This window comes from Bidens hawaiensis, unplaced genomic scaffold (genome assembly GCF_021521415.1).
Source record: "Bidens hawaiensis isolate Kalapana, Puna unplaced genomic scaffold, B.hawaiensis_p1.1 tig00007678_1, whole genome shotgun sequence".
In the NCBI taxonomy this organism is placed as follows: domain Eukaryota; kingdom Viridiplantae; phylum Streptophyta; class Magnoliopsida; order Asterales; family Asteraceae; genus Bidens; species Bidens hawaiensis.
Genome location: NW_027491534.1, coordinates 1,064,389 through 1,083,193, shown reverse-complemented (window position 1 = coordinate 1,083,193; position 18,805 = coordinate 1,064,389). Strand labels below are relative to the sequence as shown.

At 35.2% G+C, this 18,805-nt stretch overlaps 3 protein-coding genes across 3 annotated transcripts; 2 read left to right on the top strand and 1 right to left on the bottom strand.

The window, feature by feature from the left end:
* Nucleotides 1–1,487: 1,487 nt before the first annotated feature.
* On the top strand, nucleotides 1,488–2,259 carry LOC143635728 (protein LURP-one-related 8-like). Its single transcript, XM_077103485.1, has 2 exons — nucleotides 1,488–1,760; nucleotides 1,894–2,259. Exons 1-2 carry the CDS (start codon nucleotides 1,488–1,490, stop codon nucleotides 2,257–2,259), a joined length of 639 nt encoding a protein of 212 aa, XP_076959600.1.
* A 5,958-nt stretch (nucleotides 2,260–8,217) lies between these two features.
* Nucleotides 8,218–9,180, bottom strand: LOC143635727 (uncharacterized). The gene is made up of 2 exons (XM_077103484.1): nucleotides 8,833–9,180; nucleotides 8,218–8,763 (listed from the first exon to the last, which is right to left on the bottom strand). Exons 1-2 carry the CDS (start codon nucleotides 9,178–9,180, stop codon nucleotides 8,218–8,220), a joined length of 894 nt encoding a protein of 297 aa, XP_076959599.1.
* Nucleotides 9,181–10,987: 1,807 nt separating this feature from the next.
* Nucleotides 10,988–17,957, top strand: LOC143635746 (2,3-bisphosphoglycerate-independent phosphoglycerate mutase-like). The gene is made up of 9 exons (XM_077103504.1): nucleotides 10,988–11,156; nucleotides 11,802–11,929; nucleotides 12,996–13,146; nucleotides 14,063–14,266; nucleotides 14,859–15,283; nucleotides 15,565–15,757; nucleotides 15,871–15,966; nucleotides 17,106–17,258; nucleotides 17,772–17,957. The coding sequence occupies exons 1-9, from the start codon at nucleotides 10,995–10,997 to the stop codon at nucleotides 17,931–17,933; spliced, it is 1,674 nt and encodes a 557-aa protein (XP_076959619.1). The 5' UTR covers nucleotides 10,988–10,994; the 3' UTR covers nucleotides 17,934–17,957.
* Nucleotides 17,958–18,805: the final 848 nt, after the last annotated feature.

Here is an 18,805-nt window from a genome sequence, read left to right as displayed (position 1 = left end):
GCTCAAATCTTACATAAAACATGTTTATACAACTATTTAAACAAACTAGTAAACAAGAGTTCGGCTTCCGGTTTGGAGCTATTTACGGAATAACCGAGGCTAGTCTCTGCAAACCCATAACCATGGAACTCAAAATGTAAAATAGAACTAAGATAAGCAGAAGTTAAACAAGTATAACAAATTTGATGGTTAGATGCGGAAAATATATATAATCAAGGACTATTACGAGTCCTCCATGTAGCTTTGTCTTATGGGCCGGACACTTAACCGACCGAGACCGGAGAAATGCCCACCGAAGGTACAAAGGGTGCTATTATATATATATTGTAAAACAATCTTCAAGTATAAATAAGTGTTAACAAGTTGATTATAATGCAAGACCATGATCAGTTTGACTGCCAAAAAAATATGAAGAACACCTTTGGATGCTTGAGAATTGGAAGAGAAAGAGATGAATGAGTAAAGATTAATGAAGGGGATAGGGGTGTATATATAGGGTGGGTTGAAAGGGTCAAGCATGGGGGTGTGATATAAAGGTTTGCATGCAAGAGGGGTCAAGACAAGTCACAAAACAACAAAAAAAAGATGGGGTTGGTCTACTGCTGATCTGCTGCTGGTCTGCACGTCGGTTAGCGTTCGGAAGTTCGTTTTTGATGTATCTTGAGCGTTTTAAGTCCGTTTTCGCATCCGTAAAAGGGGTTTTTCAAATTAGACAAGCGGGAATGTTTTAGTAACATAAAATCCAATATTTTATATATTTGAAATGTTCAGGATATAAATCGGGTCGGTTTACAACATAAAAACAAATACAAAATAAATACAATTTGATCCGAAATCGAGGGATGTCACATTATAAATAATGTCTAGTATCATATATCAAAACCACGTAGAAACGCGCTTATCGAAAGAAAATTCAGATTGGCCAATTGTAACGACAGATGTTTACCGTTTCTGCTTAGCAGGTTTTGATGGAATTTCGATTATGAACATGTAACTAAAATTTCTGAACAAACTAAAAATACAGGCAGGTAGATGGGTCGGCCAGCCTCGACAAACAATTTGGTTTTTTTAATTTGTAAACCGAACTAATTACTCATAACCTGACCGAATCATTCGATTTAGCTGGTGTTGCACGGTTGGAATCGATTCAATGAATTTTTGACATGCTTAATTGAAATTTTCCTTTCTCATCAAACAAAAAGAAAACAATGATGGGAGGAGAATAATATGGGTCCACCGAATAACAGAAAACTAGAAGAGTGACTGTCTGAGTGAGTGACCACACGCTTAACACCATCTTTCACATTTCCTCCTCATAAATCATTAAAACAACGTTTTTTATGTCTGTGTCTCCAGCTCAGGGTATTTTCGTATTTCACTACATGTCAAATGAGAGTATAAGTACCCCCTTTGCACCATTATCCACTCTCATATCTCAATTCTCTCGTTTTCAACATAAAAGCCACATGAACTTTAACTTTAGCAAGATGACAAAAGTACACCCTAAAGTTGTTACTTCTAGTTCTTCCCACCAACAGCGGCTCTTTGGTGAAAGTGAAACCTCTAACGCAGACCGGAATCTTAACCCCGTTGTCCTCACTGTTTGGAAGAAATCACTTCTCTTCAGTTGCGATGGATTTACGGTCTACGATTCCAACGGCAATCTCGTCTTTCGAGTCGATAATTACGCAGCTGGCAACAAGTCTGAGGTTGTTCTCATGGACGCCTCCGGCCGCTCTCTCCTCACCGTCCGCCGCAAGGTATGTAACTATGTGTATATATATGATGCTTGTATTGTTTTCCAAACCAAGTTAATAAAAGTTACATTTTACTTCTAATAATAATAATTTGTTGAGTTTTAATTTAACTGAATTTCTTTCGTTGATTCAACAGAGAGCAAGCATTACCGGCAACTGGCTAGTGTATGATGGAGAAACCACAGTAAATCCTCGTTTCTCGGTGGCGAAACACGTGAATTTTATGAACGCAAAGTCAATAGCTCATGTGAGTAGTACAGCAGGATCACCAAAGAAAAAGAGCGTGGCGTACGAGATCGAAGGCTCATACGCGCAGAGGTGCTGCGTGGTGTATGATGACAAGCGGCGTAGCGTGGCCGAGATCAAGCGGAAGGAAGCCGTGGGAGGTGTGGCGTTTGGCGGAGATGTTTTCCGTCTGGTTGTACAACCGGAGATCGATTCGACGGTTGCAATGGGTCTCGTGGTTGTTCTAGATCGGATGTTTGGTTTTAGAAGTAATTAACTCCATCGATGAAAGTAATTTGTTTGTTTGGGATCTGGTTCGGTACAACGATTGCATTTGGATGTTCATATTTCCAACTGATTGGTGTTTGAAAATGGATATTGGATTTGAGGTAGTTGGTAGATTGTGCAAGCTTTAAGCTTATAATTATTTTTCGTATACAATTTGTTATTGGTTGGATATACCGAGTACGATAACAATGATGATATTTATTTATGTGAACTTGATTAATCATAACTAAGAGCATCCACACCCCAAAAACCTTTAAAAACCAATTCATACCGCCATCTCAGTGTCACATCAAATTCCAAACTTTTCTCTAAAAACCTCACTTTTTCTTCCACTCACAAACCAATCCAAACTTCCACCTCATCATCCACATCATCACCTACTTTTACTTTAATATTACTAATCAAACTACTTTTATAATAATAATAATAAAGTTTTTATATTTTCGGTTAACTTAATTTATAAAAAGATTATTTATAAAAAATAAAATTGAAAAAAACAATATTATATTTTAGTGGGGCCCTTAAAAACTCTAAATTCTTTGTTTTTGTTTGAAAACCGGACAAAGTGATGGGTCTTTCTCCACCCCATCGTGTCCATATGTTTGGTTTTTGTATGTATGGACCAATCCACCTCATCCGGGTGGAGATGGTCTAATACGCGATACATCCTCTAAACCTACTTTTTAAATATACACAATTGTCATATATAAAACCAGAATTCTCAATCACTTGCTTTTGAATCAATTGATTCATACAAAGTGTGATCAAAGTTACAACTTGATTAATCAGACTGGTTGGCCCAAACTTTAAAAATGACCGGTACTCCTACTATTCAATTGTGTAGCATACTAAAAATTATGCTACACAATTGTTTATTCTAATGATGTAGATTCATTAATTTTTGTGTTCGTTTTTATTATATTGTATTAATGTATTGGTATATAAAATAAAATTCAATGTATTCTTTTTTTTTGAACAACCAACAAACATAGAATGTCTAGGTACTCTGTATGAGATGACCTAATGGCAAAAGGTTACCGCCATCTAGCTCAACCCTGCCGTACGAAGCCCTTAAGCGCCTCCAAGTTATCTCAGTTCCGAGGAAAACTCACCCGTCCGAATGCCCACTGATGATAAGACCCGAACGCCCTCACAATCTATCTAGATTTAAAATAGTGAGTTGAAGTTAACTATAAAAATCAAATAATAAATAATAAAACTACAAAAGAATTTGATAAGATCAACTCAGATTGGTTTTGACACAGGGGTGGGTCTGGCATACGTTGGAGGTATGTGGCACGCAATACTTCTTAACTTTCCTGACGAAAATACCTTTTTAGGTCGAAATTTTGTTTTTCTTCTTCCTTCAATATTCTACCTCGCACTAGCCTCAACTTTTTTCTAAATCCCCATAGTTTCCAAAAGTTTTATTCTATCATGTCTATTTTGTGGGTATTCAAAATTGGTGAGTTTATTTATTGTTAAATCAGTTACATGTTGACTGATTTGATTTTTTAAACACAGGTGAATTAAAAAAATCAAAGTTTGTCATCATGTTGACTTGCGTATAAAAATATACTTATGTATATACACTCGTTTAATTTCGGCCGTTCGTTTCATTATACTTTGTCAATTATTATTACTTATTATTATCACAATCGAAGTTTTATATAATTTACTATTATTATCACAATCGAAGTTTTATATAATTTACTATAAAACGATTATAATAAAGTGGCAGGCAGACGGGCAACAAGCTGCGCCGCAACCCCTTTTTGAACAGCAAAGCCAATCCTGCTAAAAACGAAGCTTTGGGACCTAGAAGCTGAAGAGGTTCCGTGTACGACGCGCTGAACCCTACTCAAAAATTTCACAGCCTCTGGAGCCAGAAAACCAAATGTATCAAAGGCAAATGGTAGAAAGAATGTTGATTATCTAAACAAGCTTTCTCGTGTTTAACAACTTTGCCCGATTCAGCCTCCAACGCAGCCTGACCCACAACAAACCCACGGTCCCTGAGCCCAACAAGAGGAGACACTCCTGTAAGATCCACACAGGCGTGTTCCCCCCTGCCCACCCGAACACAAGAATATCAGCTGGTCGTAAAGTAGACCTCTCTTCAATAGGATCCGTGAGAAAGTTAACAGAGGCCTCCTTTTTAGCAGAAATCCCTGCCCGTTTAAGAACATCACACAGAACATCCCTAACCAGATCATGTCTGTATTTAAAGCCAGGCAATTCTTTGCAATGCACCGCATGGTCACCAAAAGAATCCAAACGTATTTTAGTTTAATTTCAACCGTTCGTTTCAATTAAATTTTTAGTTTAAGCAACATATATTGAATAATTCAACGTGATCTAGTAAAAAACAAATGAAAGGATGTATCTTTTGGTCTTTGGACATCTAACCTTAAAATAAAAGAATTACTTAATGCTACCTATGAAATAACGAAAATCAAATATCATGGACACATTATAATAATTAATGAGTATGCCAAAATCAATCTGTGTCGTAGGTTTTATAAGATAATATATAATAATTTGATTGTTGTCGACTAAGACATGTCTAAAGTTACATATTAGAAATTATAATATTCAATAGTTTGCCAAAGTCTAAAAGAAAAAGAAAGGTGATTTTTTTACGTTTTTCACTTAATTTTTAAAAGCAAATAAACAAAACGCTACGTCAACAACATACCTTCTTAATAATAATAATAATAATAATAATAATAATAATAATAAAATGATATGATATAAGCGGGTAACGGATATGAAAATTCGAAATCAAACTGAAAACATATAGGCAACGGTTTTTCAAAATACATAAACATTGTCCAAAATAAACGTTGAACAAATTCTAAACTTGGATTGAGATATAGTTGCATCACTCAACCCTAATTTAGATACCAAAAAACACTGTCCAAGTTGCTAACCTTGAACTAGCAATAGAAATGATCAAATTACTCATAATCCAATGAGATAATTTAATCAAGAAACTTTTATCATAATCACACAACGTACATACAGGAAATAAAAGAAAGCGCTACCGAAAAACATGCAAACTGACTATGACCACTACCACAAAACTTGAAATAAAATGCAAAACATAAATTGGATACGTGGGAATTAAGTTGAAATTGGAAGTAAATTACAAAATAAAACATGGCTCCATTTTGCTGCAGATGACTCGAATCATGGTGGGTGGTCTTTGGGTCATGTGATTCAATTAACCTATTTCATAAACCTGATGCATATCAATAAAAATTTTATTTAAAACTGTGCGGGGTCAAATTTTATTGAACATTTCGATATTGATTTGACACAGCTCGAGTTGGAGTAAGTTTATATCGGTCCGTAGATAAAAATAAGCATGTCCTGTCGGTATGTTCGAAATAATATAAAAATTTTTATATTAGAAGTTCTAAAAGAAAAGGTAAATATAAGTAAAATTAGTTATAATAATATAATATTAAAAAAACACAAATAAACAAAAGGCTAACATGTCTTTAACTATATGTTTGATGCTAACACGTCGTTGACCATGTGTTTGGAGGTCTAACTCATCTTTGACACTTGACCATGCGTTAGGAAATTTAACACGTCTTTGATGACGCGTTATACTAACACGTCGTTAAAGGTCAAAGATGAGTTAGAAGGGGATATTTTTGGAATCATTAAGTTTGAGGGGACAAAATTGGAATCTTTTTCCCAAGTAGGGTCATTTTAGGAATTTTCCCTAAAAAGTATATCATGTCATGGCCCTTTTGAACAATCGAAATTAAACCAGCATCGGGACTATGGGCCTATCAGCACATATGGGCTTGATGGCCTGTATGTGAGTTTGCAGTTTGCACCTGTGAGGGCCCATGAAGCATACGTAGAAAGTTGGATGGCGTTTTATTCTGGATTTGACTTCCACTTTGAAGAAGAGGCGTGAAAAATGATGGTGTGATTGGTGTCAGAAGCCACGCAGTCGACGGTCACTGTTAAATGACGTGCTAAACTCCTACTTCGGCGTGGATTTCTTTCTTACTATATGCTTCTGGAATATTACTTCATTTTCAAGATCAACCCTCCAAATTTGGAGTTTTAATAAACTTGCCGCCCTCTTGGACCATGTGTAGTAGACGCCAGATGGAGCCTCTGTGAGGGACGTTTTGTGCCATGTGACGCCATGTCACCATAGGAGCGTTTTGACAAAAGTGATGTAATGAATGAAGCCCCAAACCAATCATTACTCACCTAATATTCTCAAACCTGCAGCTCAAACGGGCTGCTATGCATATTCGAAAAACGACTTTCTTGTCAAAAGTGACTCTGATACCAATTGTTGGAAATCAGGCCTAAGATCACAGACACCGAATTTGATCTCAACCAAGATCGGCTATTTTTGGGTTGCGGCACAATTTGTTGCCTGTTTACCTGCCACTTCTTTATAATCGTTTTGTAAGATAATATATAAATAAAGTTTGCTTATTAACTAAAAAAAATTGACACATCAATTACATAACAATAAACATCTATTTATACTAAAATTCTAACTTAGAAAACAAGACAACTCATTATAGTAAAGTAAATAATCTCTAATATTCTTAACTTCCTAAAGTAACATACCAAATAATTCTAAACTTTTATACGAAACACCCCTTTAACTTTTACTTTCTTTTAGAACGACCCCATTTAAATTTTTTGATGACATGTTTCAAGATTAACCTCCAGAACATTTAAATTCATGAGTAAGTTTATTTAGCGTGAATTCAAGCTTTAGGAATTCTAAACATACAGTATGATTGTTCTCTTTATATAATTTTAGGCTCACTATGATGTTATAGACACGTGCTATCATACGTAAACATATAATATAGAGTCATTTGTCTTCAAAAGATGTTATTGATTCTATACAAATGACATTCTATGATGTCTTATTAGACTTCTTACAAAAACACAACTTCTTATCATATCATAATCCTAATCCTAATCCTAATCCTAATCCTAATCCTAATCCTATAATATAAACAAAATCATATACTCATTTGGCTTACTTAAAAATTAGTTTTATTTTAATATACAAATGATATTTATAGAACAGTAAATAAATATATATTAATCACAACTTTAAGTAAAAAATTGCAAAAAAATTCATAAACATTTATTCCTATAACTTAATCATATACAAAAATGATTTTTAACCTGTATCGTCTACAGATTCGTTATTGATAGTGATGGTTTCGGTTGGAGATAGGGTGTCACCGGTTACATGGCCGGTAAGTGTAAGGTAAGAGAGGACCGGAGTAATTTGTTTCTCCCATAGAAGATAATTTGTCTCAAATAAACATCATAATCTTTTCTTTACACTATGCACAAATAAATTTATAATTTTCACATTTCTATATTAATTATATACTAAACTTTCTCGTCTCAATCATCTTCAAATATACTAAGAATCAATCAATTCCGACCTTTTTTTTCGGAACGACAATTCCAACCTACTTAATTTTTTTTTTTTATCTAAAGTTACTAATCTCATTTTAATATCTTCTAGTAGTTACAATGATGTGAATTCAATACCTTATGGGGTGTTTGGTACAGAGAATGGAATTGTAGAGAAATGGAATTGCAGAGAAAGGGAATTGGTCTGGAGAATGAGAATTGACTGTTCTGTTTGGTAGTACAGAGATTTCAGTAGAGAAATATAGCTGAGAATCATTTCTCTTGTTTGGTACATAGAAAATAAACAGAGAATTATATCAACTTTATCATTAGCACAAGTATTTTTTTCATAACAAATATTTATTAAACAATAAAAAACATATAAAAAGATGCATAAATTCCAACCAAAATATGCATTGATCAAACCAATTCACATACAAAACATAGTTTTTAAGCAAAAAACATCAACCATAGTTAAAACCAATTCACATACAAAACATATTTCAACCATACACAACTATCCCATTGAACCATCGGTATACAACTCGACCATCTCAATTTTCTCTTCTATTGTCAACGCAAGAAAAGAACGTCCTAGATCCACATATTTACTAATCAAATGAGCTGCTTTGAACCGTTTTTTCGTAGTGATACCTGGTAAAGCTTTCAACTCATCACTAACCTTTTCATAGATTTCACGAGCCTCCATACCTTCTTTGCTAAGTTGTTCACCCACCATCTCCCCAAATCGAAGCAAAACTTCCTTGATATCTTTGCAAGACTCTCGATATATCTCATCTGCATCCGTGCTTCTACCTCTTTTGCGCTTGCTTGTTAAACTTCCTGTTTGTCCTTCAGATCTATCAACATTTGGAACGGCTTCATTAACAAAATCAAAGTCTTCAATATCAACAGGTGAGCTTTTTTGAGTCTCTTGAACAACATCTTCTTCTCCAAGGTCAACTGCTTTACTACCAGTAGCTCTATCCTTACCGAATATGGTACACAATTTGTCATAGAAAGGAAATGACTTGTCACGAAAATTCACAGCACCTTTGTGAGACTACAAGACAATTACAAATAAATTAGACTAAAATTTTAAAATCTAAAAAATATATTTTTTAGAATATACCTTCACGTATGCATTCCAAACACTATCATCGGCAATAATACAACATTTTTGTTCATCCCAACCAAACCCACTTGTATGCACCATATCATATACAATGCTAAAGTGTGTCTTCCATGTCTTCATCCTAAACTTTATATGTGGTTCTGCTTTGAGGCCAGAGTTAGGAAGACTTACACCTAGCAATTGTTGAACACCATTTAAATAACCTGGTTTGAATCCATTGTCAGCACCAGCATACTTTCCGGATGCATGTATCTCCATTAATGCATCAATTAGCTTTGCATCTTCATCATTTGTCCAGATATGCTTGCTCCGAGTAACTCCTCTCGCTATATTTGAATCTGTCATGTCTACGTACAAATGCATAATTATACAATTAAAAATCATAATTCATGTAGGATTAAAGGAGAACTCACAGGTTAGGTTTGGTGATGATTAAATGATTGATAGAAGCTGATTCCAGGTACGGCGGCGATGCTGATGGATGTTAGTATGATAAGCTAAAACACCATAACCGAACTCACAGTCATGTTCGAATTCACAGGTTATATAAAATGTGCGACTCCAAACATGACACATTATATCACCTCTATCTACATGTTGCATGTACAAAATTATCCCAAACCACCCATTTAGCAAACAATTCGAAATCAACAATTTTTATCTTTATTAAATTAACATTCTTAAGATAACTATAAGTCTATAACACACATCAAATGCAAAAGTATGAAATCAATAATTTTTATCTATGACTCATACCTTTAATTGCAAATGCTGAATTTTCTCACAAATACAAGCTTAAATGAAACCTGCATAATGCAACACAAAGAAATGAATAAAGAAAAAATTAAAGGAAAACAAAAGTTAGACAGAAATATCAAAACAGTTAACCTAACAATTAGTATAAGAGGGAAATGGACAACTACTCAAACAAAAACCCCCCATAAAGATATTACTCATGTGCATGTTACATAAAGTAAATAACAGTAAGCTGTGACAGATAAGAAAAATAGTTTTCAAACACGATAGTTTATACATTAAAGTAGCCCATTCCCTTCTATGTTCGATTCAAACCAACGAACCCAACTTTTGCTTAGCATCATGTAGAGCCATATAGACACACTACTTAAACTGAATCAAAATTAGCATAACAAAAAGACCCATGCTTCCCTTCTATGCACAATTTTAAGTTTTAACCCACTTTACCCAACCCTTTACAAACAATAGATACCATTCTTTAGTTACATTGCAGGGTAATAAAGCTGGAAAATCGTAAAAATAAACCATAATTGAACAAAATTAATTAATTAATTGCAAGTTAGTTGGAACAGTTGAAGAGCGATACAAGTTGTTTGTCAAACACATTAGTGGAACTATTTCTAAAGGGCAATTTGCCACCACGAATCAGTCTTTAAAAAATTAAACTTAATGATATTATCAAAAAAGTAGCAATCTATCAAAGGAAAAAATCGACAATTAGCAATCAAACTCAGTGTGGATTCAGATTGAAGATAATAACATACAGAAACATTAAACCTAACTTTACCTTCTTTTGAAAACTGCTAGCGAACAACCAACGGTGAGAGGGACGAGGGTGAATGGAGCGTCGACGAGAAAAAGCCGACGATGACTGACGAAGAGGATAGACATCAGCCAAAGCTGACGGCGAGAAGAGAATGGGCCGTCGAGAGGCAGTTTTTTATTTGAACCAACAGGTGACTGCCGCTGTGTTCCTGAGTTCTATACACGGAGAGAAAAGAACTGGTTTGAAAGGAAAAGGAGGAAAATGGGAGAAATGAAACCCTAGAAATTCAATTCTCCGCTTTTTTTAGAGAAACAAAATCAGAGAAATGGAAATGGTTTATTTCCATTTCTCACCTCTTTCTTTCATAAACAAACAAAAGAATTCCTTCCAATTCCATTTCTCACCCCTCAATTCCCTCTACCAAACACCCCTAGAAGTGTTCCTCTCTGCCTTGATAAACCCATGGGCCATTCTTAACCATGTGCCATACTCCAGGACTTTCTAGTCACAAAAATAGTAAATAAATAAAAACCAGTCAAATCACACTATAAATAATAATAAATCAGCAGCAAATATCTTCTCCACTATCTATCCTCCTAACATCTCTTCCTTCATTTTATTTCAAACCCTAATCCATATGGGAAGCACCGGATTCTCATGGAAACTGGCCGATCACCCCAAGCTTCCCAAGGGAAATCTGGTGGCCATGATTGTATTGGACGGTTGGGGTGAAGCTTCGCCCGATAAGTTCAACTGCATCCATGTTGCCGAGACTCCCACCATGGATTCACTCAAAAACGTAATCGATTCATCTCTGCTTCTTATCTGTTTGTTAACGTGTTTGTGTTTTAGATCTGAGCAGTTTTGTTGATTTCGAATCCATGACGGAGTTTACAACGCGATCTGAGTTAGTTAGGGTTTATAGAATCAGTTAGTTGTAATTAGATCTGAACTTAGGTGCTAGTTAGTCGGGCGGTGGGGCAAGGACTAACGAGTAATCGGGATTGGAATTTATATGTGTTTTTTGAATATAAAATTTTATATATAAATGATGTTTTACTTTTGACCGGTTTTGACTAGATAGTAATTAGTTGGCGACTAGTCGGTGGGGTATTCACTAGCGATAAATCGGCCCCCGGGTGGGATGTTTACAACCATGGATCTGAAGAATCCTACTTAACAAATCTGAAATACTTAGTTAATCATTGTAGAGTATGAAAATAAGTGAGGTTAAGTCAAATAGAAGATTTGAATGTCATTTAGGTTTGTATTCAATTGAAGTTTGAGTAATGGAAGAGTGGTCGGTTCAAGGGCTAAACAAGCAATATTAACAATTTTTTTTATGCTAGAAAGCACTCTTGCAGACCAACTATTTGCATGTTGTTTTGATCTGTTAGTAACCAATTGTGTTGGATAATCTTTTGATATATGTTGTTTGATACAGGGTGCCCCTGATAAATGGAGATTGGTGAGGGCTCATGGTACTGCCGTGGGGCTTCCTACAGAGGATGACATGGGAAACAGTGAAGTTGGGCATAACGCCCTTGGTGCTGGAAGAATCTATGCTCAAGGGTAATTTTGCTTCGCTCATTTGATCTTAATTACCCCCTTTGAAAGTTTTTCTTCTAATTTAAGTTAATATTAGAGAAATACATGCTTTCATAGGGTATACTTCTAATTTTGAGCCGATCAAGAATTATAAGTTTGAAAGAAGTAATCTCAAAACTGTTTTCTGGAAATAAGCAGTTAAGCATAAACACTTTTATTTCATCCCATCACTCAAAAGCGCTTATATGTTTCCAGAAAATACAATAAACAGATATGCTTTTTAAATATGCAATCTCAAACACCTTAGTTTCTTACACATTATAAATACAGAAGAACAGTAGTCTCTCTTTATTATTAATCACCAATAAAGGTAACATATCTGCTATTTATTTTCAGACCCTTATCGTACCATAGGCCTGTAACTTAACCAACTTTCTGTTTGGCGAGAAGTTCTTTTATGTTCATTCATTTAATAAACAAAAGAATATGAACACACGTTTTTGCTCAATCGGTTAAATGAGCGAACATAACTGTTCGTTCATGTATGCTCGTTAACGCTCGTTTATGTTCGTTCATTTACATTTGTTTATTTTTGTTCATTTATGTTTATAGTTGTTCATTCGCATAAATATTCGTTCAAATTATGCATTATTATTTGAAATGCTTGATGTAACAATGATGTTATTTTGGACTTTAATTTGGATATTCACGTTTACTTTTAACTCATGTTGGTTTATGTTTATTCATTTATGTTCATTTGCGTTCCTTTATGTTTATTTATGTACACCAATGACTAATGCACTTTTGTGTTTGTTTACGTTCGTGAACCGTTCTTTAGAATATTATGTTCATTTGCATTCCTTTATGTTTATTTATGCCCACTAATGACTAATGCTCTTTTGTGTTTGCTCACGTTCGTGAACCGTTCTTTAGAATATTAATGAGTGAACATAAAGGAACATTCATTTTAGTGTTCGTGTTCTTTCAGTTTGTTTGCAAGCTTACAAGCCTGTCACACTATGGTTTTCGAATATTATTTAATCTATTCAGCCGTTCTTTACTTATGAATCCTTTGTTTACTTTCTTGTAGTGCAAAACTTGTTGATCTTGCTCTTGAATCTGGAAAAATATATGAAGATGAAGGATTTAATTACATCAAGGAATCTTTCACAACAAACACCTTGCACCTTATTGGATTGATGAGTGATGGGGGTGTGCACTCACGCCTTGATCAGTTACAGGTATGTACAATTGATTGATCTAATGCAGTTTAGGGTTGTAAACGAGCAAACAACCGAGTCAAGCTTGGGATCCACTCATTGGAATAAAAGATCTGGAGCTTGGCTTGTTTGACCCTTATGTGTAAACTTGAAATCGGCTCGCCACATGATCTTAGCTTGTGTCACATAAAATTTATTATACACCCGCACAGCACATTATATTGTTTATTTTTTATTATATGCAAGCGTTTATATTATTTTAATCAGTCATACACACAATTATATATAAGCTCGTTGAAGCTCGTGAGCCTAATTAAACACAGTGTTAAAATTCTGGCTCAAGTAGGGTGTAAACAGGCTGAGTCCGAGCTTGAGTTCGACTAGGCCTGAGCTCAGCCCATTTAACTTACATAGATCTTGGGCTTTGGTCGTGAATAGTTTTTCAGGCTCGGGTGTAGCTTGTTTTGAGCACTCCTTTTTGAAGCTTGAGCTCAGCCCGGGCTCGGCTCCTTTATTATTTTTACTTCATTTATACACGTATATTTATGTATATTTATTTATTTTTTGTTATAATTTTTATACACAACATATTAATAAAATCATATTAATTAGTTATTATTATATAAGTTAATATCTAATATATTAAATAAACATTATATAGATAACCGGTTTGTTTAGGCTCACTGGTTAACTTGGGCTAGAAGTGAAGCTTGGGCTCGGGCGTGCTTATTAAACAAGCTTACTTTTAGGATCGAGCTTGTTTATGCTCAGCTCGATTTGAGCTTTTAGCGAGCTGATCTAGAGCAGCTCATGAGCAGCTTTCCTCATTAACAGTCCTAAGCTCGAGCCCAGTTCATTGCAAATTTAGTTTTGAGTCCGCGTGGTTCTTTTACTTGATCTACATTTGGTGATAATTATGTTTAATATTGGATTGCAGTTGTTGCTCAAAGGAGCTAGCCAGCATGGTGCCAAGAGGATCCGTGTTCACGTGCTTACAGATGGGCGTGATGTCTTAGATGGTTCAAGTGTCGGTTTTGCTGAAATACTTGAAGCAGAGCTTTCAGAGCTACGAAGCAAAGGCATTGATGCGCAGGTGGCTTCTGGTGGGGGCCGCATGTATGTCACCATGGATCGCTATGAGGTAATAGCATCTGATTGGTAGGATGTGTGATGTAGTTACTTCTTGTGTGTATATTTGCATGACACCAGATAATGTTGTCATTGCTTGTTTTTGTTCGTTCGATTAACTTCAAACTGAACAAATGAACGAACATGAACGCTTAAATGAACTTATTTTTTTATTCATGTTCATTTGTTGAAAAAATTAACGTCTTTGTGTTCATGTTTGTTAGTTAATGGTTCACGAACATAAACGAACACAATTAAACACAAGCAAACATAAATATATGATTACTTTCAAAAAGTAAACATATTCCCAAATTTAAGTCCAAAATACCATGATCATTACAACTGACATCTACAAAAAAAGGTATATAATAAAGGTCTTAACTACGAAATTTAAATTGATTTTAAGTTAATATTAGCACTGAATAAATTTGAATGAATAGACAAAAGAACATGAACGTTAACGAATGGGGCATGTGTTCATGCTCCTTTATTTAATAAAGAACTTACTGTTGTTGAATGGCTCACTGAGCATTTGTTTACAGGTCTAAATCATCTGAGCATTTGTTTACAGGTCTAAATCATCTAATTAACACGTTTCTTTGCAGAATGATTGGGAAGTCGTGAAACGCGGTTGGGACGCTCAGGTTCTCGGTGAGGCCCCGCACAAATTCAAGAATGTTGTCGAGGCAATCAAGACACTTAGACAGGCCCCAGGTGCAAACGACCAATACTTGCCTCCATTTGTCATTGTTGATGATAATGGAAAGCCTGTGGGCCCTATTGTGGATGGTGATGCGGTCGTCACTTTCAACTTCCGTGCGGACCGTATGACTATGCTTGCACAAGCTCTGGAATATGAGAACTTTAACAAGTTTGACAGAGTGCGATTCCCAAAGATTCGGTATGCAGGTATGCTTCAGTACGATGGGGAATTGACACTTCCAGCTCATTATCTAGTTTCTCCTCCATTAATTGAAAGGACATCTGGCGAGTATTTGGTGCATAATGGGATCCGCACATTTGCTTGCAGGTGAGAATTTCTTTTCAAATTTTGGGCGGATGTGGGAATGCTAGTTTGTTTAATCATGACAAATTCATGTTGATACTTGGGTCCCTATTTTGGATCCACATAAAATACCTGTTTTAACCCAAATCCATTTATTGGCTTGTAACCTAACCCGCCAATATTGCTATGTCCATTCTAGTTAGTGATAAAAGTAACAAAGCCATCATTGATTAGCTTATTTGTTCTCTGTTTTCTCAAATGTATCTGAACTTCTCAACAATTGTTTTACTTGTTCTTTTCAACAGTGAAACTGTGAAATTCGGTCACGTTACATTTTTTTGGAACGGAAACCGTTCTGGATATTTTAATTCAGAGTTGGAAGAATATGTTGAAATTCCAAGTGATACTGGAATTACCTTTAATGTTCAGCCGAAAATGAAAGCTTTGGAGATTGGTGAGAAGGCCCGTGATGCTATCCTTAGTGGAAGATTTGACCAAGTAAGCTATATTTAATAATGCATATAAAATTATTAGTTAAAATATTCATTCATATAGCTGTTATTTTCATTCACAGATTCATAATAAATATGTTTGATTTGAAAAATGATTAGGTACGTGTAAACATACCAAATGGTGATATGGTTGGACATACTGGTGATGTTGAGGCTACCGTTGTGGCTTGCAAGGCCGCTGATGAAGCTGTTAAGGTAAAGCTATATGAATTTATTAAGGGTATTGGCTATATGAATTTATTAATGGTATTGTAGTCATTTTATTCCTGCTTAACTAGAAAAATACGCCCATCTTTTTCAAGGACCATACATGTAATTTTTTGAAGGACCAAACTTGCAAAATATACATACGACAAGGACCATCTAAGTAATTAACTATATTTGAATCTTGAAAGTCGCTCACATTGTATTTTTAGTAGTGGTGCTTGTTATCTGATTTGAAACCGATTAAACAAAATCTTAACCAAAACGAAACAAATTCTTAATTCAGTTCGGTTTGGGCTGTAACTGTAACTGAATAACCAACGCGGTTGTTGATTCGATTATTGGTTTTACAAAATGCTGGATTTGTTAACATAATAAACAATTTAAACTGATTAGGGCCTCTCTATTCCTACGGGGTAGAGGTAAGGCTGTCTACATTTTACCCTCCTCAGACCCTACCATAGCTTTGCTATTGGTGGGATATACTGAGTACGATGATGATGAATAAACAATTTAAACTGATTAGGAGATTCGGTTAAACAATTTGGTAATTGGTTGTCGTAACAGACTAACAGTAACTGAATAACCAACTTGAAGGTCGATTTAGATTTGGTTTGAATCATACCAAATTTGATTCTGTTCGCTTTGCAGTTACGACCAAAAAACCAAGCTAATGAACACCCTTAATTTGCTATAAAGCCTTGTGTAATCAAAATGTTGGATTTTATCACCAGTAATCATATTTCGAGTCAACCCAACCCTATACTGGTCTGTAAATAAACCGAACTTCCAATGAACCGTCTGTGCGGGAAGTTTTTTTTATTTACTAAATGAGCGAACATGAACATGTGTCTTGCTCGTTCATTTATCTTTGTGAATTTTCGTTCATTTAAATTCTTTTTTGTTCGTGCGTTTCCGTTCATTTATGTTAGTTTTCGTTTTTGAATATCATTTATTAATATATTCCATAAAATTTTTAGGCCTGTTACAATTTAGTCTGGTTGTAATATCTTGTCTTATTAGATCCAACATATTTTGTTAAAATTTCCTGTCAATTGGTTTTCTCGATTATGTTCGTTCGTCTATTTTGACTTTTGACCGATTTTGATTGGGTTTTGGTGTGGTTGCAGATGATTATTGATGCGGTAGAACAAGTGGGTGGAATATATGTGGTGACTGCTGATCATGGTAATGCTGAAGATATGGTTAAAAGAGATAAAAAGGGTCAACCTATTCTCAAGGATGGTGAAGTTCAGATCTTAACATCACACACCCTTCAACCGGTACGCGTTTTACCATTACTTTTATGTTTAGTTAAGATGTGAAACTGGTGGTAAATTAGATTTTTGTCCCTGTCTGGTATATGTGAAAGCTTATGAAAACTGTCCCTAAGCCTCAATAATCACACCAGAGGTCCTTAACTTTCATAGGTTGCTACAGTTTTGGTCCCTTCCGTTAATGCCTGCTAGAAGGCTTCATTAAGATTTACGGCTAAAAGCTTCACTGTAATGAGAAATGAAACTAGGGACATACATTGTAATTATCGAAGTTTAGGGATGAAAAATGTGATTTACTCTATTCTGAACAAGACGAAAGCGTGCATGAAATTGAAAAACTGAGCCGAAACAAAAACGGACTGTTGGTTTTATCTCGTAAAACCGAACTTTTGGTTTGGTTTTGCGTGTAACTGAAACCGAAGCAACCGATTTATGGATTTTCATTATTAATTTTTTATTTTAAGTCGCTCATCTGAGTTCAATAATAGTAATTGAATTAACGGCAATTGTTTGAATCAGGTGCCAATTGCAATTGGTGGGCCTGGGTTAGCAGCTGGTGTGAAGTTCCGCAAGGATGTTCCAAGTGGCGGGCTAGCAAATGTAGCAGCGACGGTGATGAATCTGCATGGGTTTGTTGCACCTGATGACTATGAAACAACTCTTATTGAAGTTGTTGATTGAGTATAGTAGGAAAAGGGTGGTTTTGATTTTTGTTTGCATCTTGTGCTTCAATAATTTGATGGAAATAGAACAAAAGACGATATGTTTTGCTACATTTTCCATATTTCCTCGCAACGTTGAGTGAGTTTTAGTTGACTTTATGTTTGAACAAATGCGTGGTTATATGTAAGGTTGATAAAAAAATTGAAAACATCAGGGATGTTTAAAGTATGTTGTAACCGACTGATGATCTAAAATCTAAATCGTATAAAGTTAGCCAGTTTTAGATCCTAAACAGTTTATATTTGCGCTTTAGCGGTGTAGTCTGATTTGAAACTTGGAACTGGCCTTGTTCCATGGCTAGAAACGGGCGTACACAGACCAAGGCCCCCCTCAACAAATGTTTGGGCCCAAAAACACTTTTCTCTTAATTAAATAATGGTAGGAGGCCTATTGAGAAGAGTACGCTACGCATTGACATTCACTTTAAAAGGAACCCAAGAGTTTGAATTTACGATGTTAGTTTGAAGAATAGGATCTACATGATACAACCTTTTCACCACCCAAGCCATCAAAAATGATCCGAACTTTCCACATGACAAGTGTCAATGCCATCTTTAAATCTAAAATTATATTTTCTTTAACAGGCTCATTAACTCATTAGCTATTGTATCGTATGCAGGCCGAACTCTCCAATTCCAATTTAACATGATCACTCCATCTCTTTCTTCACATCAATCAGCCACCAAACAACCCTTTTCCACCTCTAAAGCAAATAAATTTGAAAAACTATTCTTTTGCGGTTCATCTTCTAACCACACATCCGACCAAAATCGTATTTTCAACTCATTTCCCAATTCGCCTTTAATCAAACTTGACAAAGATACTTAAGA